The 27,872-nt window shown below is 34.6% G+C and overlaps 1 protein-coding gene across 2 annotated transcripts in view; it reads right to left on the bottom strand.

The window, feature by feature from the left end:
- CHD1 (chromodomain helicase DNA binding protein 1) overlaps positions 1-27,872 on the bottom strand; it is a 73,894-nt gene that overhangs the window by 7,596 nt on the left and 38,426 nt on the right. Inside the window, exons 16-33 of one of the 2 annotated variants that reach the window (XM_032275613.1) lie at positions 27,707-27,869; positions 26,723-26,875; positions 23,501-23,572; positions 21,310-21,459; positions 20,234-20,382; positions 19,544-19,640; positions 19,345-19,440; positions 17,088-17,264; positions 13,791-13,951; positions 12,464-12,505; positions 11,956-12,086; positions 10,654-10,792; positions 10,293-10,443; positions 8,971-9,093; positions 7,735-7,860; positions 6,973-7,236; positions 6,446-6,586; positions 1,622-1,800 (exon numbers count right to left, since the gene is read on the bottom strand). In XM_032275613.1, coding sequence (XP_032131504.1) covers positions 1,622-1,800; positions 6,446-6,586; positions 6,973-7,236; positions 7,735-7,860; positions 8,971-9,093; positions 10,293-10,443; positions 10,654-10,792; positions 11,956-12,086; positions 12,464-12,505; positions 13,791-13,951; positions 17,088-17,264; positions 19,345-19,440; positions 19,544-19,640; positions 20,234-20,382; positions 21,310-21,459; positions 23,501-23,572; positions 26,723-26,875; positions 27,707-27,869 — 2,514 coding nt within the window. The remainder of the gene's footprint in view (positions 1-1,621; positions 1,801-6,445; positions 6,587-6,972; positions 7,237-7,734; positions 7,861-8,970; positions 9,094-10,292; positions 10,444-10,653; positions 10,793-11,955; positions 12,087-12,463; positions 12,506-13,790; positions 13,952-17,087; positions 17,265-19,344; positions 19,441-19,543; positions 19,641-20,233; positions 20,383-21,309; positions 21,460-23,500; positions 23,573-26,722; positions 26,876-27,706; positions 27,870-27,872) is intronic. The other variant, XM_032275614.1, reaches the window with a different exon arrangement.

The following is a 27,872-nucleotide window of genomic DNA, read 5'->3' as shown; positions in this document are numbered from 1 at the left end:
CCTAGCTACTCTGGAGGCTGAGGTGGAAGGATCACTTGAGCCCGGGAGGCAGAGGCTGCAGTGAGCCGAGATTGTGTCACTGCACTCTAGCCTGGGTGACAGAGCAATACTCCATCTCAAAAAAATAAAAATAGGCCAGGCATAGTGGCTTACATTTGTAATCTCAGCACACTGGGAGGCTGAGGTGGGGGGAATCACTTGAGGTCAGGAGAGTAAAACCAGTCAGGCCAACATGGTGAAATCCCATCTCTACTAAAAATAAAAAACTGGCCAAGTGTGGGCCTGTAGTCCCAGCTACCAGGGAGACTGAGGCAGGAGAATCACTTGAACCCAGGAGGTGGAGCCTGCACCCAAGATTGTGCCACTGCACTCCAGCCTGGGCAACAGAGCAAGACTCCGTCAATCAATCAATCAATCAAAATTTTCACAAGACAGCAAAAGCTAATTTACTTTATAGGATATTCCCAAGTTGAGTTCTTTCCTTCCCCATCACCCCCTTGAGGGAATTTGGTTTAACCAGGGATAGTGGCAGCAGGAATGAACAACAAGGAATATTAAATCAAGGTAACTGAGAACAAAACAAGGAAACCAAAAAGGTAATCTGCCCAACTGAGTAAAGAAAAGTAAGGTGACAGCATAGCTTTTGGATGTAAAATGACAGAACAGAATGAAACAGTTAAGTCTCCTGGGTATTAGTCTCTCTTCTTCCAAAGGTTTCCCCACCCTTTCCTAATGACATATCAAATTTGAAATGGTACCTATCTGTACTAGTCACTGTGTAATTTCTTATTTTGTTTAAAATTTTAATTCAAATTCTTTTATTCTTTGCTCATTTTTAAATTCACTTTCAACCAAATTCACCGTGTAATTTCAGTAAGATATTCCTTATTTCTCACCTAGAAAACAGGTAAGGTGGCCATTCTAACTCTTCAAACCTCAAAAATCTAAGCCCTAATTATAAGGATTTAAAAATTGGTATGTAATATACAACTAAATATTTTCATTCAGTGGCCCTCCAAAAATGATAATCCATTCTTGGCAAACGGCATTACTGAAATGAAAGTTACCAGGCTTTCAAATTTTATAGTTCCTGTTTAACGTCAAAGACAGAAGCCAAGCATGTTTACACTAAAAAAAGTAAAGAATAATTTTAATAAAATCCTTATTAGCTAAATTTAGCTTTAAGAATAATGTACCACCTTACTTTTATTTTCCTAATTTTTTTGCATTTTACATTGCTTGAGGATGTTCATTTTTACATCTTTATACATGTATACAGGAGGTAAACTGCTAAATTCATGAAACAATAAACTCTGTGGGAATACCAATTTCAAAAGCTATTACTGAGATTAATTTGGTAAATTGCAAAGACTTTTTAAAAAAAATGCAACCTGAATTTTAATGAAACAGCTTTCAGAGATGACATGTTACCTACCATGATACATATTTAACCATTCATAAATAAAAAACGTTAAAGGGAAAAAAATTAAAGCAATCATCCTCAGGTTACTTCTGTAAACATTATCTTGTTACCTAAATTTCAGAATCAGGAAAGAAAACAAAATACAGATGAGAGTTATATAATACATAATTAACACTTCCTGAAAAGTGTATCACTTACTTTCTCCATTGCTTAATTTGTTCAGGATTTGTATACTCTTTTAGACATTCTGTGATATGGTCTCCAATTTTTATTAAACACTGTCTAGTATGTTCTAGTTGTTCTCTTTCCGAAAGGCCTTTCTCAGGTCTATCAAGTTGTTTCAAAGCTGCTTTAACAGGCCTCATTCTTTCCTTACACTTTAAAATGAGAAAACAAGAACATAAACACATGTATTAAAATATAAATTCAACAAGATCTACCTCCTTTAATGATATTTACATGAGTATAATACTGTAACATTGTTTGATAGCAAAATAAGCAATTAAATCTCACTTCACAAATCTAATACAACAGGGTTCTTTCCCCTTTAGATTTTTTTCAGGAAAGCAAACCTTTCCGTTATCATTTAAAATTAGTCTTTGCATAAGTAAAGCTTTGGATTTACTTAGCTTCTACATAAATAGTTACTTTTTAAACTGTAGCACACTATTACAAGAAGTCTTAAATATAGAATATTAAAAAATAGTAAAATCTTTCAGAGCATAACAATATCCTACTATCCACTGTAACACAGAGTAAAACAATTTTAGCAAAACTATTATAATCAGTATAGCTAGATGTATAAATTGTCTATTCTTTCAAACATTTGGGACAACAGAAGATGGTAATAATGACTTGCTCTTCATATTTTGGGTGGTTGGGGAGTAGAGGGTCAAAGAGTAACCTTTTCCTTGGGCTGCACATTCCTGACATGCTAATAAAAGGATGGCATATTAAGAATTGTGTTTTATTGTAGCAGTAAGAACTACAACCTTATATCAAAGTCAGAATAAAAATATTACTAACAAACTTCAGATAAAATTTGTAAACGCAAAAAAAGTTAAAGTTTAACATTATATTCACAAAAAGCACGTTGGTTTAGTTCTCAGAATGTAAGGATGATGGGTCAACATCAGACAATACATTTAGATTATCCAACATCATTTATTAAGAAATTAGGTCAGGCATGGTGGCTCATGCCTGTAACCCCAGGACTTTGGGAAGCTGAGGTGGGAGGATCACTTGAGTTCAGGAGTTTGAGATTGGCCTGGGCAACAGTGAGACCCTGATCCTATTAAAAAAAAAAAAAATTAGCCAGGGATGGTGGTGCACACCTGTAGTCCCAGCTACTCAGGAGGTCAAGGTGGGAGGACTGCTTGAACCCAGGAGGCTGAGACTGCAATGAGCTGTGATCATGCCACTGGCACTCCAGCCTGGGCAAGAGTAAGAACCTATCTCAAAACAGAGAAAATAATAAGTCCTTACACCACTGCTCTGATGAACCTCTCTTACTATAAATAAAATTAGAATTCACTCAGATCTGATGCTTTAAGAAGGGGAAATCTTAAATTTCCTTTTTAATTTTTAGTGTTATTCATTGCTGTTCTTTATGTTTCCCATTTTTTGTTCAACTTTAGCAGTTTATATTCTGCTAGAAAATAATTTATCTAACATATATAAGTTTACTGTGTTACTATGTTCTAGGCATTGTTCCAGATCCAGAAAATCGGGCTGCAAGTAGAACAGATCCTGCCTTTATGGAACCTGGACTCTAGTGTAAGACAGCCAGTAAATAAATAAGAAATAATGTGTTAGACAACAACTGTAATAAAGAAAAATAAAGCAAGAAAGAGCAGGGAGCTTCCCATCTTATGAAAGATTTCAGAGAAGGGCAACATTTGAGAGGACACCTAAAGAAAATGAAGGAGTAAGCTATTCCAAGTAGAATAAAAAACAAACAAAAATGTCCTAAAACTTGTTTGAAATGTCTTTAAAAAAAGTATGGATGCCTGTGTTCCTGGAACCAAGTGAGTGTGAGAAGTGGCTGGTGATAATGGGAGTTGACTAGATGCTACCAGGCTGGTTTCAGACTGTTAAGAATCTTTTCTCCTAAATGAGATGGAAAGCCATTGCAGCATTTTAAACACAGAAATATAATGGTGTGCCTTTATTATCCCTGTAAGTCATGATTACTGGGGTTGCTATGTGGAGTCCACACAGAGGTATGCGCAGGGAGGAAGCAGTGAGAATAGCATATGAAGGTACTGCAATAACTCAGAAAAAGAGATGGCTATGCTAAGATCAATGTGGTAGAGCCAACAGGATTTTGTTACAGTGACTGGATGTGAGCAGGGGAAACCAATAGAATTGATGACTAAAAACTATGCTAAGGCTGACACCTGAAGATAGTAACTGGACTCATACTTGCAAAGCACTTATTAGATGCCAGAGGCTGGGTGGGTTTTGCTTTACATGTACCTCACCTGACCCTGACAATAGTCCTTTGCAATAGTATTTAATATGTTTTATAGGAGAAACTGAAACTTAGAAAAACATGACATCTGTTAAACCCAGCTCTAACTGACCTTAGACTCTGCTTTTTCATTGACTGCTAAGTTATACTGTCATTTAGGAAGACAACCAGTAAAAGATAATGAAAATCACGGTGCCAAATGAGGCAAATAAGTTTATAGAGTGAAGACTCAGAAAGGCAACTGAATTTCAAAATATTCAGAGCTATTCTCAAATACAATGGAATTCCTTACTTAGAGGTAAAAATCTTATACAAGCCAGAAAGCCTGGCTCCAGAGTCCACGTTTAAAAATTATTCCATTCCTCATTTCCGTAATACACAAAATATCATTTAAGATTAAAGGGGAGGGAATTCATGCATTGCATATAGTAGGAATTTTTCCATTCCAATAGTTACATGAAAAAGTCAGAAGACTAAAAAAGAAATGTGTGTGTCGGTGAGGGGTCGGGGGGGTGGGTAGTGGCAATAGACACAATTTCACCTCATTCATTAGTGGAACACAGAATAGGGGAAGTAGTTCAAGTGAAGAGTTTAATGTTTTCACGTCAAAAAAGCAAAAGAATACCACTTCACCCCACTCTCACCCAGAGTAAGTTTAAAAAAAAAAAAAAAAAAGGTAACTTTGAAAAAGAAGAAATCCCAGCCAGTGAACCTGCAGAAGAGATAAATACACACAACTAAATTCAATGGAAGATAGGAGCCACAGCAGTTTTTAATATCTCCAGTATTCTCAGTGATTGGAAGAATGTCACCAGCTCAAAGTAGGGAGAACAGGAAGACTGTGGTAGGAACCAATATATTTTAAGAGCATGAACAATATTTGAACTTTATTAGGGCTTGTTGTGAAATCAGTAGGAAATACATCAGTGGGTCCATTAAATCAACATTGTCTAATCACAGTGCAAAAGAAGAAGAAAAGCAGGACAAGAGGGTAAGCTGGGGATCTAGAAGGACATTAATGGATTGAAAATAAATATAATTTAAGAAGGTAAAATTTCCCATCTTTCAAGTATAGGATTTGATTAATACTAGTGACAAAACTGACACCCAGGTCTAACACGTGATTGAAGTATGTTAACTGCTCAAACTGGTACAAAAGATTCAGATTCTAGAAATCTCTAAAGAGAAAATAAAGGAATATATACTTATATACAGATTTGTGCATATTGTAACTATATATAAACACAACACATTTATATATCATACTATAAATGTTTCCTTCAGTTATGCTCTGTAAGAAAGTATTTCCTAGTTCTAGTTCAAGCTCTGAAAACTCCGTATCTGTCTCATATTACTCAGTCTTTTTTCTCTAAAATTATTATTCCTTTCTGGTTTCAGTCTCAATCTGCTTCAGATGCCTGAATTTAGGAACAACATATACAACAACCACTATCAATTTCTGAGCTTTCTGAGCTTTTTTTGGAGACAGCATTAACTGCAAACTTTACATGTACCAATTCATTTAATCTTCATACTTAAGTTTCCAAATAGCAGCATTCTGCCTCCAGAGTCAGTACTACTAACCATATACATACTGTTATATTAAGTAATTACATAACTGTATAATTATGTTCAGTAAATAATGAATATATACATTGAGTAAATTAAAACAAATACATAAATAACAGGTACAGAAACTAAGCTTATTTAGAAACTTGTACAGTAATTTGACAATGCAACTCTATAGCTACTGCATGTACTAACAAAACATTAGGCTCATATTTTGTACATAATTTTTTCTTATTTCACTTTTCTAGTGAAACATTTCATTCTTACTGTATTTTTTTTAAAAAATAATGGTTTGTAAAGGACTGGGAAAAAAACTAGTCCTTCACCATAGATAAGAAGCACTATTACATATACGTATATGTGTGTGTGTACATATACATACATACATACATATATATATATATACACACACATATATATATATTTTTTTAATGACGTTTGGGAATTGAAAACTTGAAATCCTAAAGCTGGTGAAAAAAAAAGTTCACTCAAAGTACTTGTTAAACCCCTCTACTTAAAGTTTTTATTAAAGAGCTTTTCTGAGTTGCTTCTAAATTTAAGACATCAGCTGGGTATGATAGCTCATGACTGCTTAAGTCAAGCAGTTCGAGACCAGGCTGGGTAACATAACAAGGTCCCATCTTTACAAAAACCTAAAAATTAGCTGGGAGTGGGGCATATGCCTCTAGTCTCAGCTACTCAAGAGGGTGTGGCAGGAAGAGCACCTGAACCCAGGAGTTTAAGGCTGCAGTGACCCATGATTGCACTACTGCACTCCAGCCTGGGTGACAGAGAGAGACATTATCTCAAAAATAGAATAGAATAAAATTAAGACAGCCTTCAAATTTTAAATATACTGCTTTTATCAATCTAAACTACAATAGATTCAAATGTGGCTCTAAATTAAAACCTTTAAATGACAAACTTTAACTTAAATGTTATATGAATTAATACTAATAATCAGAAAGTCTACTGCTTACAATGCTGAATGTTTTCTGATCCAGCTCTTCAGATTCTTCAGATATGAGAACTGGTTCACCACTTGCAGTGATATGAACTGGAGCATCTGATGCTGAAGATTTCTTGGATCTTTCCTTACTATCAGACTTGGATTCACTCAACTGAAGTAAAAGTGAAAAGAAAACAAAAACAAAACCCCAATAACAACAAAGGCAAATTGAGTAACACTTCCAGAAAATAATTACTGTCTCATTTTATTCCACAAGTGCTCATTCTCTTTGAATATCTTCATCTTAAAAATTTAATTTGTTTTTTCCCCAATTTTATTTGGGGAAACAAAAAATCAAAGCTACTCTGTAATGTTCCTCTGAAGGTAAGGCATTAAAGAGTGTTCAAACCTATTATTCTCCTCTACTACATACCCACACATACTTCTGCAGAACTCAGTTATTGAGACTAATATAGGCTGAGATAGGCCATTTAGTCTCCTAAAATGTAAATGTGCTGATTGTTTTACTTTCTAAATTTTTTATTATGATTTGCATACCTTTTCTTCTTTAATGTCTTTTTCTTTCTGTATAGCTTCTTTTACTTTGTTTTCTCTTTTTTCTTTAAAATCTTTTTCCTTTATATCTTTCTTATCCTCTTTTTCTTTTATCTCCCTTTTAAGTTCCTTTTTATTCTCCTTTTCTTTTGCTTCCCTCTTTTCTTCTGGTTCCTTCTTTATACAAACATCTGGCTCAGGTTTTTCTTCACTGTCTCTTTCTGTTTTAATTTTTTTATTTGGATGTTTCACAGAACTGATCTCATCCTGGAAAGTGCAAGTATGGCCAATGTATTACTAACCAAATTAACAAAGACTAACTTTTCTTCACATGACTACAGATTGCATGTATGTGGATTCTGAAAGACAGCCAAGAATCCCCCTAATAATGATACATGCAACGTTTACCTTCCTATAAACTAAGGTAAGCCAGTCCCATTCAAGTTCATAATACAATTAAAGGAGACAGAAGCTCATCAAACTGGCAAATGTTTGAAAAGGAAGGGCCTTTGCTCTGTGTCTCTAGTGCTATAGAGTATCTACTGGATAGGTAGAATACTGTTCTATAAATGAGACTATGTTATGAACCTTAAGCGCACGCGCGCATGTGTGCACGCGCGCGCACACACACACACACACACACACACTTCAGTACCTAAAATATAAATTTTAAGGGGTTAGTTCAAATTTTAAATGTTGAGTACACAAAAACATGGCATATTCCCTTTCCATAGAAAAGGTTGCTATTCTAAAACACATTCTTACTTTATCATCGTCTTCATCAGACTTCTCAGAAGGCAGAGAAGAATCACTCTTTATTTCCTCTTTCACTTTTATAGACTTCATTGCTTTATTCTTCTTAGCTCTTGCTTTTCTCCTCTTTGAACTTCCCTAAAAATCATTACTTAATTTTAACCAACTCTATATATTTCATTTTTAAACACTTCATAAACATTAAATCTAATGGCTAAAACACATACTCCTACCTGATCCTTAGTCTACTGGTAATAAGCTGCACTAACATCAGAAACTCAATAAAAGTAATATAACTTAATGAGTCAAACATAATATTAATGTAAATAATATAGACAAACCAATTATTATTTCTTTGAAAAAAGATCAGAGAGAAGTAGAAACAAATGTTTTACACTCTTTGATTATTATCACCTTCAGCTTACTTCAACAGCACAAGAAACAGCATTAGGAATAATTTTTAACACTACACAGGTAGTTATCGACATTATGGTCACAGGTAAATTTCTAAAGGCTGCTCTAAGTTTCAAATGACCTCCTTTTTTGTGTCTTTTTCCCTCTTTTTCAGTAAGCTTAGCAACGTATGACATTGTCCCTTAAGCACTCTTAACAACTCTAAGTAAAACAACTATCTGTGCTTGATTTCTCAAAAAGTACTCCACACTCTAAATGAGTTTTCTCTATCCCTCTCCAAAACTAGAGAAAAAAAAAAAAAAAGAATCCTACTTCTAAAATATAGTTTTAACATGTATGCTGAGACAATTTAAGGTAAAATCTGAATATGGTAACATCAAATAAAACTACTTAATTACAGAAAAATCCATTTATTTTTTATTTTTTTTTTTTGAGACGGAGTCTTGCTCTGTCACCAGGTACCAGACTGGAGTGCAGTGGCACGATCTTGGCTCACTGCAGCCTCCGCCTCCCAGGTTCAAGCAATTCTCCTGCCTCAGCCTCCCGAGTGGCTGGGACTACAGGTGCGTGCCACCACGCCCAGCTAATTTTTATATTTTTTAGTAGAGACAGGGTTTCACCATGTTGGCCAGGATGGTTTCGATCTCTTGACCTTATGATCTGCGCACCTCGGCCTCCCAAAATGCTGGGATTACAGGTGCGAGCCACCGCGCCCGGCCAGAAAAATCCATTTATATAAGCTCATATTGACTACAAATGTTTAGCATGGTGAAGCAAACTAAATTTATCTTACTGAAAAGTAAACTGCTCGTAGGCATGTGAGTTTTGACTTACCGCACCAGAAAGTCTCAGAGCTTCTTTCTTTGCAAGATCTTTACTAAGTAATTTGATGAGGTAGTCTGCACGGGTCTGCAACTGTTTTGCTTGTGGTTTTTTATCGGGATCATCTGGAAGGATCTGAAAAAGCAATTCATTTTTTTCAGATTGTCTTAATAAATAAACACGAGAAATTTGTTGGCTAAAAAATGCTTCACCATATAAAAATACTTGTTCACCAAGTTTCAATTATTAATATTTGTAGGAATGAACTCAACGCAAAATATAGTTTTATACCTATGCCAGAGCCAAAGGTTTAATTTTTCTGAGAATTCTAAATACACTTTAAAAAAAAAAAGCCCTGATTATTGCATTTCAAAATGAAAACAGAAAGTATGAAGTTGTAAATTTCCTTCAAATACACAAAAATATACTTAACATCCACTGTTATTAAATGTTACATAATCCTTAAACACCTTCTTCCCCTTCTCAGTAAAAGTGTATTTAAATATAATTTACCCAAAAATTGCTAGAATACAAGTTGTCATCTTTCTAGAAGATCTAAATCATAATTTTTTCTTCACCATAACAAATGACAAGGCACCAATATCGAAAGGTTCTCAACACATCAGCATAAATGATAAGAAAGTTCTCCCAGTGTTTCTCATTTTAGGCAAAAAGAATTGATTTCAGCTAGCATAGTGTAATCAAATTACCAAAAATACTAAAATGCTGATGTTTTTAAAATATTATAAAAGATTTTAAGAATATCTTTTTCTTTGCTGGAATAATAAAATTAATGATGAATGGGTACAAATATATAGTTAGATGGAAGAATTAAGACTTAGTGTTTGATAGATGACTAGGATAAGTATAGTTACCAATAATCTATACATTTCAAAATAGCTACGAAAGGATTTGAATGTTCCTAGTGTAAAAAGATACGTATTTAAGGTGACAGATGTCCCAGTTACCCTGATTTAATCTTTACTTGTTGTATGAATGTATCAAATTATCATATGCATCCAAAAATATTTACATCTATTATGTATCAGTAATTTTTTTAAGTTAATGATGGAATAAAACTTTTAATCTAATAATCTAAAAAATAATACACCTAATGCCTTAATAATATATAATTTCACAGTAACACAAAATCTCAAAAATCATTTAAATTTGATCCTTTCATGCAAAGCATCTTCTAAACACACCAAGGTCACACAACTAACTAGGGTCTTGGTTTCTGGATTCCCATTATTTCCAACATAATTTAAAAGCAAGAATTAGGATAAATTAAATTCAATATGAATGGTCAACAGAATCAAGAAATAGATCAGTACCTTGTGTGTCAGACTGAGGTCAGGATCCATTTTAATCATTTCCCAGCTTCCATATCCATATTCATAGATACCAATTAACAAATTGGAATCATCTTCTTTGCCCCAGTCTATATCAAAATGAGCTGGCTTTGTGTGGCATGGGATAGTATACCTGGCATTAAAGTTAATAACTACTGGTAAGTTTGTAACCACCTTACTGAAACATCAATTTTGAAAAACATGAATCATTAGAACTTCAAAATACGCTTTATTTCTTCAAATTTTATTCAAAACTAGCCAGTAACACCATAAAAATTCAACACATTCCTTTTGCAATTATTGAATAACAAAAATCTTACGATGGAGAAAATAAATAACTCACTGCTTTCTTTCTTCTGGATCAGAAGGAATGGATTTGTGTAAAGGTATTAATTCTTCTTCATGGGAGATGACTAGCTTGGCATTCACTTGTACTCCTGATATTCGGAACGTTGGACCCTTCACTTTTCCGAGTCTACCACCTTGATTTTTTTTTTAAAAAAGAGTATTTTTAAAAGTATGAAACATAATTCTATAAACACCAAGCAACCGATGTTATTACTTATGTTATTTAACAGTACATATTCCTTATATTATTAAGGAGATTACTGGAAAACCTTAAATTTCACTACATATGAACTAGTGATTATGAAGCAGATGTAGATTCACAAAAAGTATTTCATCTAAGTGTTTTACCAATTATATAAAATGGATCAATCTATTAATACCGTCAGCCTGTAAATAAAGAATTCTAGCATGATGACTCAGGGTATCGCTCTGTCACCCACGCTGGAAGTGCAGTGGTGCAATCATTGTTCACTACAGCCTTGACCTCCTAGGCTCAAGCAATCCTCCCATCTCAGTTCACAAGTAACTGAGACTACAAGCATGTATAATCACACCCAGTTAATTTTTATTTTTAAATTTTTCTTACAGACAGGGTCTCACTATATTGCCCAGGCTGGTCTCAAACTCCTGGGTTCAAGCTAAACTCCCATCTCAGCCTCCCTAAGTGCTGGGATTACAGGTGTGAGCCACTATGCTTGCCCTGCTTATTAAATCTTATCCAAATAATTTTATTCAGGTAAATGAACTGCAAAATAAGCATAATAAAATAAATATGTCCCAAACCAGTATCATATATGTATATTTACATTTTCCCAGTCATCTATACTAAAAACAAAAACAAAAAAAAACTATAGATACTGACAATACATATTGTAGTGTGTGTGTGTGTGTGTGTGTGCGTGTGCATATATAAGTGATATAAAACAGTAATTTCTGACTTACCTCCCGGACAGAAAGTGTCAGGGGCTCTAAAAACAGATTCTACTGCCTTCAAAATTGCAATTCTGTTCTCTGTTTCCTACTCAGAATGGCTTTGTTTTATAAAGAATCTTTTAAGACTGATGAATAAATAATTTAAGATTTCAAATTGGCCAGGCATGGTGGCTCACGCCTGTAATCCAAGCACTTTGGAGGCCAAGACAGGTGGATCACCTGAGGTCGGGAGTTCAAGACCAGCCTGACCAACATGGTGAAACCTCATCTGAAAAAAAAAAAAAAAAATCGAATCTAGCTCAATAAAGCATACTTTGAAACTTTCATTTGCCTCTCTTTTAAATCACTCTCATTTTAATGTTACCTGTTCGTTCTGTTCCTGAAGAACTATCCTTTAAAGCTTTAATGCAACCATTATGTACCAATTCTCCTAGTCTTCTAAGGTCTGTTTCCGACTTATCAACTAATTCAGCATCTCGAGCAATTGCATCTAATCTGTAACAAAACAATACAATTTTCAGGTAAATATGTTAAATGAAATGGCGCCATTTAAGATAAGCTAAGTTTCACTCTATTTCACAATCTGAATGTCACTCTACTGTATGCTCTATATATTCTTGTTCAGATAAATGACAGGAAACACATAAAATCCAGGACAATGTGGCAGAGAAACAATTTGAGAACAGAAATTAAGGATAGTACAAAAACATTTTTAAAAATCAATCTGATATGTGCCTTATCCATTAATTTTGTAAATGTTAATTAACAGCAAATTTAACCAAGTAGCTAAACCGAAATGTTTCATACAAACAAACAAAGCTGACAGCATGTAATATATTCCATAATTCTATGAGAATGATAAATGTACTCACCTTTCCAGAGGACCACCAAATTTCTTATAGCTCTTGATAAACCTAAGAGAAAATAATTGTTTGGTTTAAATGTGAGCTTCAGATTTCACTAAAATTATATATATATTTCTAATGTTTACAGACATAAGAAAGTACTTGTTAGTATAAAAGTTAATTCAAGGCACTGTTACTAAGAATGAACTATGCTAAAAACAAAAATGTTAAAACATTAAGATACACCAAGTAAGACAAGGTTTATTTTAACACCCAGGATGATGTTTAGATATCAGTATAAATAAAACAACAGAAGCTAAATTTTGTTTTAGAAATTACTTTATTATTTTCTTAAGACCAAAAAAGGTTCAAAGCTACCATAGGAAGTGTCTCCACAATGATTATCAATTATAGTACACTTCCTCACATTCCAAGTGCTGATAAAAAATTTACTGAATGCCTTTAATTAGGTTGTGTGGTATTACACCAACAATGGAAAATTAAAATTTTACTTAAGAAAGCTAGGTAAGTGGTTAATAAATGAGGAAAAATATCCAGGTAAAGTGAAGTCAAAATGCTTCCTAACTAAAGACGGAAAGTCCAGCAAATCAGGTGGTCACGAAAGTACCTTTAAAAAAGGCTAACAATGTATTAAGTTTTCTGGTAGAAAGAATGAGGAATTTTGTCAGGTCTAAGATTTAAAAGAGAAAAGTTACAATGGCTTGAAAGAAACAACAAACTTTCAAAATACAAAACTGAACAAGATTTTAATAAATTTCATATCCAAAACTATTACATAAACAAAAGCAAGTGGTTATTGTGTTCCCCTTAAAGAAATGTATACATATTCTGAATGGACACCACAATTTATCCCACATGGCCAGTCTTACCTCACCTCAATTCCTACTTGAACACATCAGAAATGCTTTTAACAGGGTTACTTCCGAAAAGGAAGTCACCTTGGTGTTAAGAAACTACAAAAATACAGAACTAAATTATTCCCACAAAAAATCAGTAACTTTGGGAGTCATAAATGCAGTGAGAATTTCTAATTAAAAAATCTGATTTATCAAAAATAGTTTTACACAAAAGGATCACTATTCTGAGTCACATTAATAAAAAAAATTTTAGTCTAAGTAGTTTAGCAATAAATAGCATGCAAAGATTAGACACCAAAATTGTTTTGTTCCGTTACAACAAATACCCAAAAGCAGACCCACCCAATTCCCTCAAATAACACACATTTGCCTCTTCTAAAACTTCATCAAAATTTTTGAAAATTATGGAATTTTTATATTTTAGTTTCATTCTCCACTAAAACCAAGTTGAAGCGATTGTTTTTTTATCATCTTACCGCCTAATTTCTGCATCACTAAATCCTTTAATATTCTCCCGAGGAATAGTTCGTGGTCTTCCACGTTTCTTTGGCCTTTTCCTTTCTGAGATGGAATCACTATCAGATCCAGAGTATCTCCTACTTCTACTGCGCCTGCCTTCACTTCCGTTGAAACTAATCTGGAATTGGAAAATAAAAATTTACCCAACCTTAGTGTAAAAACAGCTTTTATCTTAAGAGCAAAAACTGTTATAAAAGATGGTCAGAATCTTAAAAATGTTTTTCAATGTATCAAAAACATTCCATAAACAAAATTAAAAAGCAAACAGAGAAAAATACATTAATGACAATCGGTTATTAATAGCCTTACTACTTAAAGCACTCTTACAAATCTGCAAGAAAATAACCATAGTCCTTCTGTAAAAATATGAGAAAGGTTATTAACGAGCAATTCATCAAATAAAAACATGCAAAATGGGATTTCTTCATTGGTAATTTTTTTAAATGTAAAGTAACAATAAAAGGCAATTCTTTTTTTTAAAATCTATCAACTTGACCAACACTAAGTAAGCAACAATAGCCAATACTGGCAATGGTATGGAAAAATAAACATTCATATACCTCTGGTGGGTATTTTGACTTAAAGGGTAATTAGACAACATTATATCAAAAGCCTCAAAAGTAATTCTACTGACCCAGCAACATAACTTCTAGGCATTTTTTCCTGAGGAGATCAGAACTGCAAAGAAACATTGATCAATAAAGTTATTTACATCATAAAAGAAAAATATGGCTGAGTGCAGCAGCTCATCCCTGTAATCCCAGCATGACTGGGAGGCCAGGGCAGGAAGACAACAGGAGTTCAAGACCAGCTTAGGGAACATAGTGAGATCTTATATTTACAAAAAATTTAAAATATTAGCCAGGCATTTCTGTAGTATGCATCTGTAGTTTCAGCTACTTGGGAGGCTGAGTTGGGAAGATCGTTTGAGTCCATGAAGTTGAGGCCGCAGTGTGGGCCATGACTGCACCACTGCATTTCAGCCTGGGCAACACAGTGAGATACTGTCTCAAAAACAAAAAGCAAATAATCTAAATATTCATCAAAGAGAGACCAGACAAATAATCTGTATGATATAATGCTGACAGACCATTAAAAATGGGGTTGCAGAATAATCAACATTCATGACATACTGTCGAAAAGAAGAAAAAGTTCCAAATTAATACAACTCCAATTTAATTTGGCAAATGATAATGCATTTAAAAAATTGGAATGATGTACAATGCAATAATATTAGTCGTATCTCTGGGTGGACAGTTTTCTTTTTTTCCATTCTGCTCAATATCCACATATTACTATTCTAACTCCACAAATGAGATATTCGAAAGAAAAAAATGGCAGTTGAACCCACATAAAAGGCTATTTGTAACATCCATATGCATCAAACCATATATTCTCTAAGTCTTAGGAGTTTTTCCAAAGCCTTGGCACATATTCTGAACTTCTAACGTGCTGAAAGTTAAATGAAGTAAAGGCTAGTATTTTAACCTTATTTTTTCTAATCTTCCTTGATCCTTTCACAAGATCTAATGTAATGCTGCATTCTTACACACTGTAAAACAAAACTACTTAGGAGTTTGAATAAATAAACAGAAAGAAAACATAACACATATGGCTACTTTCAGGCCAAAACTATTATTTTTGGCTCCACTTCTGGCTGTTATGTATAAAGTTGGTAAGGGCATTGCTCCTATTCTAACAACAAATCTGATCTACAAAATTAAAACTTTTCAATTTAACATCAGAGAGATGAAATCACAGGGCAACCTACATATCTAAATGTAAGGAAATACAGGAGATTACAAAAACAGAAAAAGAGATGAGACTTGAACAGTGGCTCATCTGTGAATAACACAGGTGACAGAAATCAAGAACCATACAAGCAGGTAAGAAGAGATCAGCTAAAATCTATTAATGGCTGAGTGTAGGCTATTGTGAGATCACAGTACTTAACAGCTAAAACTCAGAGCACCTGCACCCACTCTCAGGCACTATAACACAAACTTCCATCAGGTGCTCATGAGAAAGAAGCATGGTAGAAGACTGGAGAAAACTTTCCTCCATGGTACAGTCTTGGAGAAAGGGAACATTCCACTTTAAAAATTCTTCCCATTTGGCAAAGGATTCAATATAGCTTGGCATAGCACTATTACAGTTATTTAAAAATTTGCTATTTGTTTATTTAGGCCACTGAATAAATACCAACAAATTTTTAAAAATTAAAATTACATAAAGCATGCTTTCTAACGATGACAGAATTAAACAACCAATTATTAACAAAGATAGTTGAAAAATTGTCTAAATATTTGAACATTTTAAAACACACTTCTAAAAGGACCTGTGGGTCAAAGATAAGTCATAAGGGAAATTTTTTAAAATTCTGAAATTGAGGAAAATAAAAACAACAGATTTCAAAAATTCAGAAAAGGCAATGCTTAAAGAAAAAGCATTTATTAGAAAACAAAGATTACATTTCTATATCTAAGCTTGCAACTTAAGAAACCAAATAAAAGAGGCCAGGTGCATTGCTTCATAACTATAGTCCCAACATTTTGGAAGGCCAAGGCAAATGAATCATATGAGCCCAGAAGTTCGAGACGGCCTGCACAACATGGCAAAACCCCCATCTCTACAAAAAGAATACAAAAATCAGCTGGGTGTGGTGGGGTACACTGTAGTCCCAGTTACTTGGGAGGCTGAGGTGGGAGGATCATCTGAGGCGAGGAGGTCAAGGTTACAGCTGAAATTGTGTCTCTGCACTCCAGCCTTGGCAACAGAGCAAGATGCTGTCACACACACACACACACACAGACACACACTCAATAAAACCAGGAGCTGGTTCTTTGAAAAGCTTAATAAGAGGAAATCATTCTCATTTCATGAGGCAAAAATTATCAAATCAAGAACATTACAAGAAAAGAAAACTATGAACCAATACCTCATAAAGGTAAATGATAATGCACTAAAAAAATTGGAATGATGTACACTGCAATAATAATTAATTGTATCTCTGGGTGGACAGTTTGATTACTTGTTGTTTTCCATTCTGCTTAATAACCACATTGCTATTCTAAGTAGACAAATGAGATATTTACAGGTGAATATTTATCATCTAGTTATGAAGAGATCCGCTGAAGAAGATATTCTTGAAAGGGCCAAAAAGAAAATGGTTTTAGATCATCTTGTAATTCAAAGAATCAGCCCGGGTTGAATACTTTTACATTACAGAAATATCTTAAAAATTACAAAATCACCTGTTTTGCACAGTTTCTCATTCTTGGGAGCATATAAATTTCCTCAAGTTCCTTTTGTCTTTCTTCTTCTTCTAATCGTCTTCTTTGATCTTCTGGAATAATCTCCTCCCAATTCTTTGAATTTCTTTCAGGTTCCAACTCAATGTCATCCTCATCCATATTTGAGAAGTTGGCAACCTGATAAATTTCAGAATTTTTAAAATAACTGTTACAGAAAAATTGATCCCTAATTTTTTTTTTAAGGCGGAGGAACTGGCATGCCTAAATATCCTTAGCATAATGAATATGACTGTGGAGTAAACCAAATTTAACTTCTAAACAACCTAGATTCATTTCTTCATTAGGGCAAAGCATATCGAACGAAATGACTTCTAATAATCCTCTAGGAATGTTTTCTTTTGCCTTACTGCTCATCAAAATTAGTAGCATCACAGAACTAAAAGCAGTTAACAATAACAAAAAAAAATTTCTGTAGATTATTTAACTATTAACATGTTAAATAATCTACAGAAATTCTCATACCAGTCCATCTATCAAGTACTTAGAACAATCTAATAGCATTTTTATGATCACGAAAACACTACCTAAACAGCTACTGGCAGAGACACAGAGCTCTGAGAGCATACTATTGTGAGGATTAAATAAGATAACACATTTAAGTTACTATGCAAGGTCTGGTATATAGAGAGCACATATTAAAGCTAACTACCATGGCCAGGCAAGGTGGCTCATGCCTGTAATCCCAGCACGTTGGGAGGCCCTGGTGGGTCAATCACTTGAGGTCAGGAGTTCGAGACCAGCCTGGCCAACACGGTTAAACCCCGTCTCTACTAAAAATACAAAACTTAGCTGGGCATGGTGGTGCATTCCGGTAATCTCAGCTAGTTGGGAGGCTGAGGCAGGAGAACTGCTTGAACCGGGATCTAGCAGGCAGAGGTTGCAGTGAACCAAGACTGGCCACTGCACTCCAGCCTGGGCTAGAGTGAGACTCTGTCTCAAAAAAAGAAAACAAAAAAAAAGCCAGGCATACTGGCACACGCTTGTAATCCCAGATACTCGGGAGTCTGAGGAAAGAGAATCGCCTGAACTCAGGAGGTGGGGGTTGCAGTGGGCCAAAATCATGCCACTGTATTCCAGCCTGGGTGACAGAGTGAGACTCCATCTCAAAAAAACAGAGAGAAAAAATGGCTATCAATACTAGTACACTAAAATTTACATTAATATATAGCTGGGTGAAGACAAAAAAACTATGCTTATCCTACATAAAGAATGAGGCTGAATACAGCCTGCATTGATTCCTGTTATTTAAATGACAGCCTTAAAATCAACTGTACACATACCAACTAAATGCTATAAAAATAACCTATATTTACTTAACAGGTTTTCAAATTACTTATTACTCAAATTAAAAGCCAAGAGTATAAACTTTATAGGAAAAAATAATTAATCAGACCATGCCCAGAGTACCAGTTCCAGAAACCTTCACCTCTTAACCAGGATTATTGAACAGTTTTCTATCTTATCTCCCTGCTATAGTTCTTGCCTCACTACAGTCAATCATCCACACAGTTGCCAGAGTGATTCATTAAAATTATAAAAGTTTTTTATTCACTGTGTGGGGTACACTGAAGATGTTCCATAAATATTTGTCAAATTAACATATGAAATGAATTGATCCTTAAAAACCACAGTTCATAGAAAATAGCTAAACAAATGGCACCTATCCTACTCCATGAGGTCAGTTGACTTATATTGCTTTAGGACTCCCTTCAACTCACTGGCCCTCAACAAACCAGGGATATTAAGTATCAACATATAGTACCTTATTGCTTGCTTTGACTGATTTACTAGAGTTTTCTTATTTGTGGTAAGTGAACGTTAATAACTGCTTCAATAAAAAATCAGCTGAAAGCTTTCAGTCACGGAAATCTAAATAAGAGATCACACTAATTGATTTATTTACCCAAATATTTAAGGACATGCTATTTGCCAAGCACTATTCTAGCTGCTAATTAGGAAACAACAGCTCTTTCCACCCAACTAAATGTAACTTCATAAACAGATTTGGTCTCTTTCAAATTAGTTTGCTACTGGTTTGTCTGAACAAGGGAGAGTAGTTTTTATACAACATAGCAAATTTTAAGGCAAAAATTATATTCCTGATTATGCTTAAAGAAAAATTAACCAACCACTAAATGACGATAACTCAATTCCTCTCAATTTAAGCAATTATAAGGAAAATTTTGTTTAAATCTACCTTGAACTGGGAAAGCAATTCATCTCCTACGGTCAAAGGACCTGGTTCATTTTCATGAGTTTCGGCCCTCTTCAAGATTTCATCTATATCCATTTCCTAAAATTAGAAAAACAATCTTTAAATATACTTGAATCCTCCCATCCTATCAAATAGATATCACATATTCTGAGGCAGGTTTTTTTTTGTTTTTTTTTTTAACCTGGGGCTCTTGTTCTTCTCCTTCAGGTTCCTTAAAAAGTTCCTCAGCACCAAACTTTAAAATGGCTGATAACTCTTCTTTATTGAAAGGAGTAGAACTAAAAAAGGAAAAACAAAAATGTTTAACAGTTAAAAATATAACATTTACACATGACTTTTATTAATTACTGACATTTTCATTCAGTTTTATTAAAACAGTTACAAGAAGAAGTTAGGTAAATCAAGTATTAGTATCTTTTTTTTTTTTTCTCCCTGAGACAGTGTCTCACTCTCACCCAGGCTGAAGTGCAGTGGCACAATCTTAGCTCACTGCAACCTCCACCTCCTGGGCTCACCTGATCCTCCCACCTCAGCCTCCTGAGTAGCTGGGAGTACAGGCATGTGTCACCACGCCCAGCTAAGTTTTTTATTTTTTGCAGAGGTGGGATTTCACCATGTTGTCTAGGCCAGTATATTTATTTTTAAATAAGAAACTTGAAGCATAGAAGTTAAAGAGATTATAATTACAAATCTATAGTAATGAAACCAGGTATTCCTAGTTTTCTAACTAGAAATTAGTCCAAAGTCTTACAAAATATAAAAAGTACAACACTGAATACAATTCTTCAGTGATCTACTTATAGTGATATAACATGTCGGGAAAATGAACATACTGGCTCTAAAATGACATTTTTTATAATAAAGTAACCACCTTGATGGGGCAGAACCTGTGTGTAGTACTGTCTTCCCAGTTGTGTCCATTCTTTGAATTACAAGATGATCTAACACCATCTTCTTTTTGGCCCTTTCAAGAATATCTTCTTCAACTGATCCCTTTGTAACTAGACGATAAATATTCACCTGTAAAAATACACAAGAGCAAACAAATTGCAGTATTAAGGATTTGTTCTGCTAATCTGACGTGCCTAAACATTGGGACACAGATTGAAGCTTATTCCACATGAAGTTTTCACTGATTAAAAGCAAAATGAAAAATTTAAAAAGATGTTGAAAGCTAGAGTTCTGCAACTTAAGAGACTATTTTGAAACTATACCTTTCCTTCCTTCTTAACATTTTGGTAAGGAGATTCCATTTGCTTATTTTTGTTGTTCTAAAGGAATGACAGTAATATTTAAGTTATGATTTAGCTGTGGAAAATTGAGGGTAGGGGTCATGTAAACTTCTGACAACCTTATACTCATTGTCTCAATTCTAATGTTTCATCACTCTATATAATGCAAAATTCTATGAACGACTCACCAAGTTAAAAAGAAGCCCGCCATAAAACAAACTCTCCAAAATTGAAAAGAAGTGGTGTAGTAAATTTTCCCTATTTCTCTAGGTAAAGGTTCAGCACCACCATTTAAAGGTATTTTGTTACAATTATAAAATGAGACTGCATTTATATGTGGTGAATCTTGCAAGCACATGGACAAAATATAGATTAATAAAAAGGTTGTATATGCTACTCAAACTCTTTCAAGTTAAAATAAGCAAATACTTTTTAAAGTTTTTGTTCTGAAATGAAAAACTGCATTTTATAGTTATGACTAGAATTTAAGATGAAAACAGAATATATGATCCTATTTATATATAGTTATCTCAACTCTGTCAGACTCTCTAGGTGATTTCGGTAAACCACGTTCCTCAGTATCCTATCTGTTAAACATCAGTATGATTATTCCAGTGATCTTATCCTCTAGAGGATAAACCGAAATCACTTCCCCCCCACCAAAAAAAAAAGAATTCTAAAACAGCAACATAATATAAATTAAAATTGAAAATACCTGTTTCTTTTGCCCAATTCGATGGGCTCTAGCCTGTGCCTGAAGATCATTCTGTGGATTCCAATCAGAATCAAATATAACAACAGTGTCAGCAGAGGCTAAATTAATCCCTAGACCTCCAGCTCTTGTGGACAGCAAAAAGCAGAAATCCTGTAAGAAATTGAATAATCAAAATAAAAAATTTTCAGTTGATTTTCTGAACTTAAACAGTACATTACTAATTAAACAGAAAGGCAGTTTTTAAAACTAATATATAAACCTCTAGCAAGACCAACAAAAACACTCCAAAATCAAATACATATGTTAATAACACCAAATTCAATATAGTTTACTTCTGATGAAAAAGAAAGAAAATGAAATAAAAATAAAATGATGCTTCAACTCTAACTGTAAATTTTATCTCCTTAAAAAATAAAAGGCACATACCCAAAAAAAGAACTCTATGGAAAACAGTGTGGAAATTCCTTAAAGAACTACAAGTAGAACTACCATTTGATCCAGCAATCCCACTACTGGATATCTACCCAGAAGGAAAAAAGTCATTACAGGAGAAAGATACTTGCACAAACATGACTATAAAAAGTACAATTCACAATTGCAGCAATGTGAAACCAGCCCAAATACTCATCAATCAACAAGTAGATAAAGAAACTGTGGTATACGTATACCGCAGAATACTATTCAGCCATAAAAAAGAAATACTGGCATTCACAGCAACCTGGTGGAGACTATATTCCTTTTTTTTTTTTTTTGAGACAGAGACTCTCTTTTTATCTTGGCTCACTGTAACCTCCGCCTCCCAGCCAGCAATTCTCCTGCCTTAGCCTCCCAAGTAGCTGGGATTACAGGAATGCGCTACCATGTCCAGCTAATTTTTGTATTTTTAGTAGAGATGAGGTTTCACCATATTGGCCAGGCTGGTCTCAAACTCCTGACCTCAAGTGATCAGCCCACCTCAGCCTCCCAAAGTGCTGGGATTACAGGCGTGAGCCACCATGCCCAGCCTGGAGACTTATTCTGAGGGAAATAACTCAGGAATGGAAAGCCAAACATTGTATGTTCTCATTCATATGTGGGAACTAAGCTATGAGGATACAAAGTCTTCAGAATGATACAAAGAAGGACTTTGGGGACTCAGCGGGAAAGGGTGGGAAGGGGGTGAGTGATAAAACACTACAAATTTGGTTCAGTGTATACTGCCATGGGTGCACCAAATTCTTACAAACCACCACTATAGAACTTGCTTATTTAACCAAATATTACCTGTTTCCCAAAAGCCTAGGGAAATTAAAATAAAAAAATTTAAAAGTGGGATATGTTGTTTTTTTGATTTTTGGTTTTTTTTGTTTGTTTGTTTTTCTGAGACAGAGTCTCACTCTATTGCCTGAGCTAGAGCCTATTAGCATGATCATAGCTTGCTGCAGCCTCAAACTCCTGAGCTGTGATTCTCTCACCTCAGCCTCCCAAATAACTGGGACTCCAAGCAAGTGCCACCATGCCCAGCTTATTTTTTTTTTTTTTACCTTTTTTTGGGGGGGACAGCAGTCTCACTGCTTCCCAGGGTAGCCTCAAACTCCCGGCCTGAAGTGATTCTCTTGTGTTAGATGAGCTACTGTGCCCAATCTAATTTATTTTGAAACACATTAAAATAACTGTTCCATGCTGAAAGAGTATTGATAATAAAGAGTACAATTCTTGGCTGGACATGGTGGCTCCTGCCTGTAATCCCAGCACTTTGGGAAGCTAAGGCGGGTGGATCACCTGAGCTCAGGGATTCAAGACCAGCCTAGCAACAAGGCAAAACCCCTTCTCTACTAAAAATACAAAAACTAGCCAGGCACAGTGGTGTGCACCTGTAATCCCAGCTACTTGGGAGGCTGAGGCAGAATAATACCTTGAACTCGGGAGGCAGAGGTTGCAGTGAGCTGAGATCGCGCCACTGCAACCTAGCCTGGGCAACACAGCGAGACTCTATCTTAAAAAAAAAAAAAAAAAAATTTTAAAATTAAATTCTTAGGTTTAACCTAGAATAGTGACTTTAAAACCTCATTTGCTGATCGAAGGTGGCTAACCCTACTAGTTTTTATCAAGCTGGGCATAAAGATTAAAAAATATGACTGAATAATATAATAAGGTAATATACTAATACTAAATCAAAATTACTTATAATTTAAAAAGCACTAATACATACCTCTGATCCCTCAGCATTAAAATGATCTAGAGCTTGTTTCCTCAGTTCTCCTTTTATTGATCCATCTAATCTCTAGAATAAAACACATTAAAATACTGCATATAACAGAATCAAAATGTTACAAAGCAATTAAAATCAATTATAAAATTAAGTAGAAATGTAAAGCATGTCCTTTACTAAAGCTATAATAGAAAGTACTTACTAGACAGTAAAATAATGCTTAGGCATTCTGTCTTTAGTCTGTGCTCCAAATCACTAGGACTGCAACCTCAAGAGTAAATACAGCATAGGCTGTCATACTATTCTGCCTGAGTCCCATTCTAAGAGATATGTGGATTAAGTACATAGCTGTTTACAAACACCTGAAACAAGTTTCATATCATAACATGATATATTATACTTTCATGTTTTATCATTTTACTTTCAAATGTTGGTACAACTGATTAAACGGATTCACAGATCCATTTACAATTCAGTGGGTTTTTTTTGTTTGTTTGTTTTGTTTTGAGGCTGTTTCCCTCTTGTAGCCCAGGCTGGAGGGCAGTGGCACGATCTTGGCTCATCTCAACCTCCGCCTCCCAGGTTCAAGCGATTCTCCTGCCTCAGCCTCCCGAGTAGCTGAGATTACAGATGCCCACCACCACACCTGGCTAATTTTTGTATTTTTAGTAGAGACGGGGTTTCACATGTTGGTCAGGCTTGTCTTAAACTCCTGACCTCGGGTGATCCGCCCACCTCGGCCTCCTAAAGTGCTGGGATTGCAGGCATAAGCCACTAATCCTACAATTCAGTTTTAAAAACACTGATTAAGTCCAGTGGGGTTATTAGAACAGCATTAGTGTCAACTGAGAACATAGATAGGCAAATTACTGAGCTCTACCCAAGACCTACTGAAGAGGTTTAGTGAAGGCCATAAAGTTTGAAAATTATTAGTATGAAGCATCAGGAGCTCTAGTCAACTGCCTGCATTTTAGTATCTTATTCACTGGGCATCTTGAGCAAGTGATCTGACTTCAAACTACTTCTCCATGTCAGTTCCACTTTAAGTAAAATAGATATAAAAGTAGTCCCTCCTTCATAGACTATAGAGAACTTGGTGAGAGAGCATAGGAAAACACACATCACAGTGCCTACACATACTGAACGCTTATTAAACATTAGCTACTATTTCGCTTTATAATGGCAATGATTTTATAATTATTAACCCGTTATAGACTAGAAATAACTTGCCTACTAGGATCCATGCATTTAACTCATGAATTAAACTAATATTTTTGGAAGCCATATGCCTACGTTTGCTTTGTTACTATATGAACTTTGACTCTGAAAAGAAAAATATGATAAACATTTTAAATTATGTATTCTAAGTGGTTTTGGTTTAAGTGAAATGCTCTAAATTATCACCTATACAAAGTAGGGAAAGAGATGTCTATTAAGGTTTAAAAAAATTAAAATCGTGTTTTTTCTTTTCCACTAAAATACAAATTAGTACACATTTTAAGAACAGTGGCATCTCATCACTGTGGCATGACCTAAACCAAATAAAATTAAAAATGATTCTCTCCAGGAAGTGACCTGGGAATAAGAAGGGATTAGCGGCAGAGAAGTGGTGCTTATGAACACTCAAAATTAGCCAAACTAATTTTTTGTCTGAGCACGTACACAGCAATTTGTTTAAAAACAAACCAACACAGGGGCTGAGCGTGGTGGCTCATGTCTGTAATCCCAGCACTTTAGGAGGCCAAGGTAAGCGGATCACCTGAGGTTGGGAGTTCAAGACCAGCTTGACAACATGGAGCAACTCCACCTCTATTAAAAACACAAAATTAGGCCGGGCGCGGTGGCTCACGCCTGTAATCCCAGCACTTTGGGAGGCCCAGGCGGGTGGATCACGAGGTCAAGAGATCGAGACCATCCTGGTCAACATGGTGAAACAAAGAAAAAAAAAAAAAAAACCACACAAAATTAGTCAGGTGTGGTGGTGCATGCCTGTAATCCCAGCTACTCAGAAGACTGAGGGAGGAGAATCGCTTGAACCAGGAAGGCAGAGGTCGCCGTAGGCCAAGATTGTGCCATTGCACTCCAGCCTGGGCAACAAGAGTGAAACTCCATCTCAAAAACAAAAAACAAAACAACACAGGGCAGGAGAGGAAGGCAAATTGGAAGGACAGGAGGAATAGCTAAAGCGTACAGGTTTCTTTCTGATGAAAATGTTCTAAAACCACCTGTGTGACAATTACACATATCAGTGAACATAGTAAAAACCACTGAACTGTATACTTTAAATGGGTAAAATGTATAGCATTGGAATTACTTATCAATAAAGATGTTTTCAAAAACCTTAACTAATGGTACTCTTCTACATTTTCCCTTAAATTACCGTAATATTTCTCAATAATGTTCACATCACCAAGTACCTGTCTTTCTTCACAACACTTACCAGAATTGTAATGTTACCTTTATTTGTGATTACCTGCTTGATGTCTGTCTCCTAAGAGATAAGCTCTGACAAAGCAAGGATTGTGTATTGAGTCCCATTATTATAATTTTACAGCTATTTTACTATCTGCACTAATTATACACCATTTACTAGCTGTATCTACAAATGTCTGCTATGTTCATAAAATTGCTTTGAGAATTAAATAATTAGATGTAAAGTACTGAAAATAGAACCTGACTTTAAACACTCATCAATATTAGCTTTAGTTATATTGAATGAACTTCAATATAAATTTTGAATAGATGAATGAGAATTTTGGTCTTTAGTTTCTTCTCTAACGTTATCTAGTTTTACTCAGCAAACACTGCATCAGCTAACTATGAGCACAACAGTCATTAGAATCTTGGCAGCATTCACATTCACAGAGACTGCTTGCTGTTTCCCTCATTCAGATTAAAGACTAAAGGCTTCCCTGTTTTTAGATCTGTCCAATCAAGAAAACTCTGCCTTAGATCAGTTTTTAAAATCTAAAGCAAGTATAGAAGAAAAAGGCAAAATTAAAAGAAAATAAAAATTAGAGGAAAGGAAGAAAAATTTTATTGCAATACATAAAGTCAAAAAGAAAAAAGGGAATGACAAATTTTTTTTTAATGAGACATATCTCTTTAAAGGAAAAGTATATCTTATATAAAAACCTAAACACTTACAAAATAATTTCAAAGGCAATTCTGTGAAATATGCTCAGGAATTAAAATTTAAAACAAGTACAATTAAATGCTTACTTGAAAAGGAAATTGACGGTATTTCAAATATTCTGCAAGTATATCTAACATCCGCACCATTTGTGAAAAAATAAGAACTCGATTGCCTCGTTCTCTTAGGCGAATTAATAGCTTGTCAAGAAGAATCAATTTTCCGCTACTACGAATTAAGTGCTACAGAAACGATAAATTAAAGTTGTTATATGTTAAAAGATGTGATAAGTTGTCCATGTAACACTTTAGTCGCCTGAATTATTTTAAATTGAGACTTTTTCACAATGTTAGACAACAACTTATTTTACTTTTCAAAATTTCTAAGACCTTTATTTACCATTCACTCTATGACTTAAGCTAACATTTTCCTTGCCATATCACACCTAGGTTTTTGTATTGTCGGGAAGGTAAAAAGTACTATTTCACTCTGTTTGCTAGTTACTATACCACAGTGTTTCTCCAAAACTCTTAGCTGAAGAACAATTACACTGGAGGCAGAAGCAACTAAACAACCAAAGGTTTAAAAAGAGTAAGCAAATGATTTCTAATGTATTAATATTAGACGCTGATCCTAGCCCTTCAATACACTACAGTGGCTGGACTGCAGATGTGCCTTCACACTTCTGATTTATCTTTCAGAAGTACCAGGGAAGGGCTAAGATGTGAGGTTCGGATATCCTTTAGACTACCATTTAACAAATCACAAATGCAGCATAATTAGCATTAATGAATTTTTTTTATAATTATGAACATACTGTAGGATTTTTTGCTGGATAAGTTACTACAGTCCATGGTTTGAGAGATCTGTTTTTAGAAAATTCATCAAAATAATTAGATAAATTAGAATTTTAAAATCTTTTCTACAAAGATTAAAAAATAACTGAGACAATTATTTAAGGCAGCACTAACTAAAGAGAAACAATATATTAAAGCATTGAGCCATTTTCTATTGTAAGTGAATAAACATTTCTAGAATTTTATCACAAAGTAACAACATTTAAAAATTCTTACTTGTAAGGCCTCCTGTTTATTATAGAATTCATTATTATCTGGTGGTTTAATGAGGTAGCAATGGTTACAACATTTCTTTAGCTCCATCATAATGTTCAAAAAGCCTGAGGTACTGCCCTTGGAACCTTTGCTGAGGGCTTTGTAATTCCTAGTTAAAATCCATCTT

The sequence above is a fragment of the Sapajus apella genome, unplaced genomic scaffold (assembly GCF_009761245.1).
Source record: "Sapajus apella isolate SASKATOON/1434 unplaced genomic scaffold, GSC_monkey_1.0 scaffold1, whole genome shotgun sequence".
NCBI classification, from domain to species: Eukaryota; Metazoa; Chordata; class Mammalia; order Primates; family Cebidae; genus Sapajus; species Sapajus apella.
The sequence above is the reverse complement of the archived record's forward strand: the minus strand, read 5'-3'. Positions and strand labels throughout refer to the sequence as shown.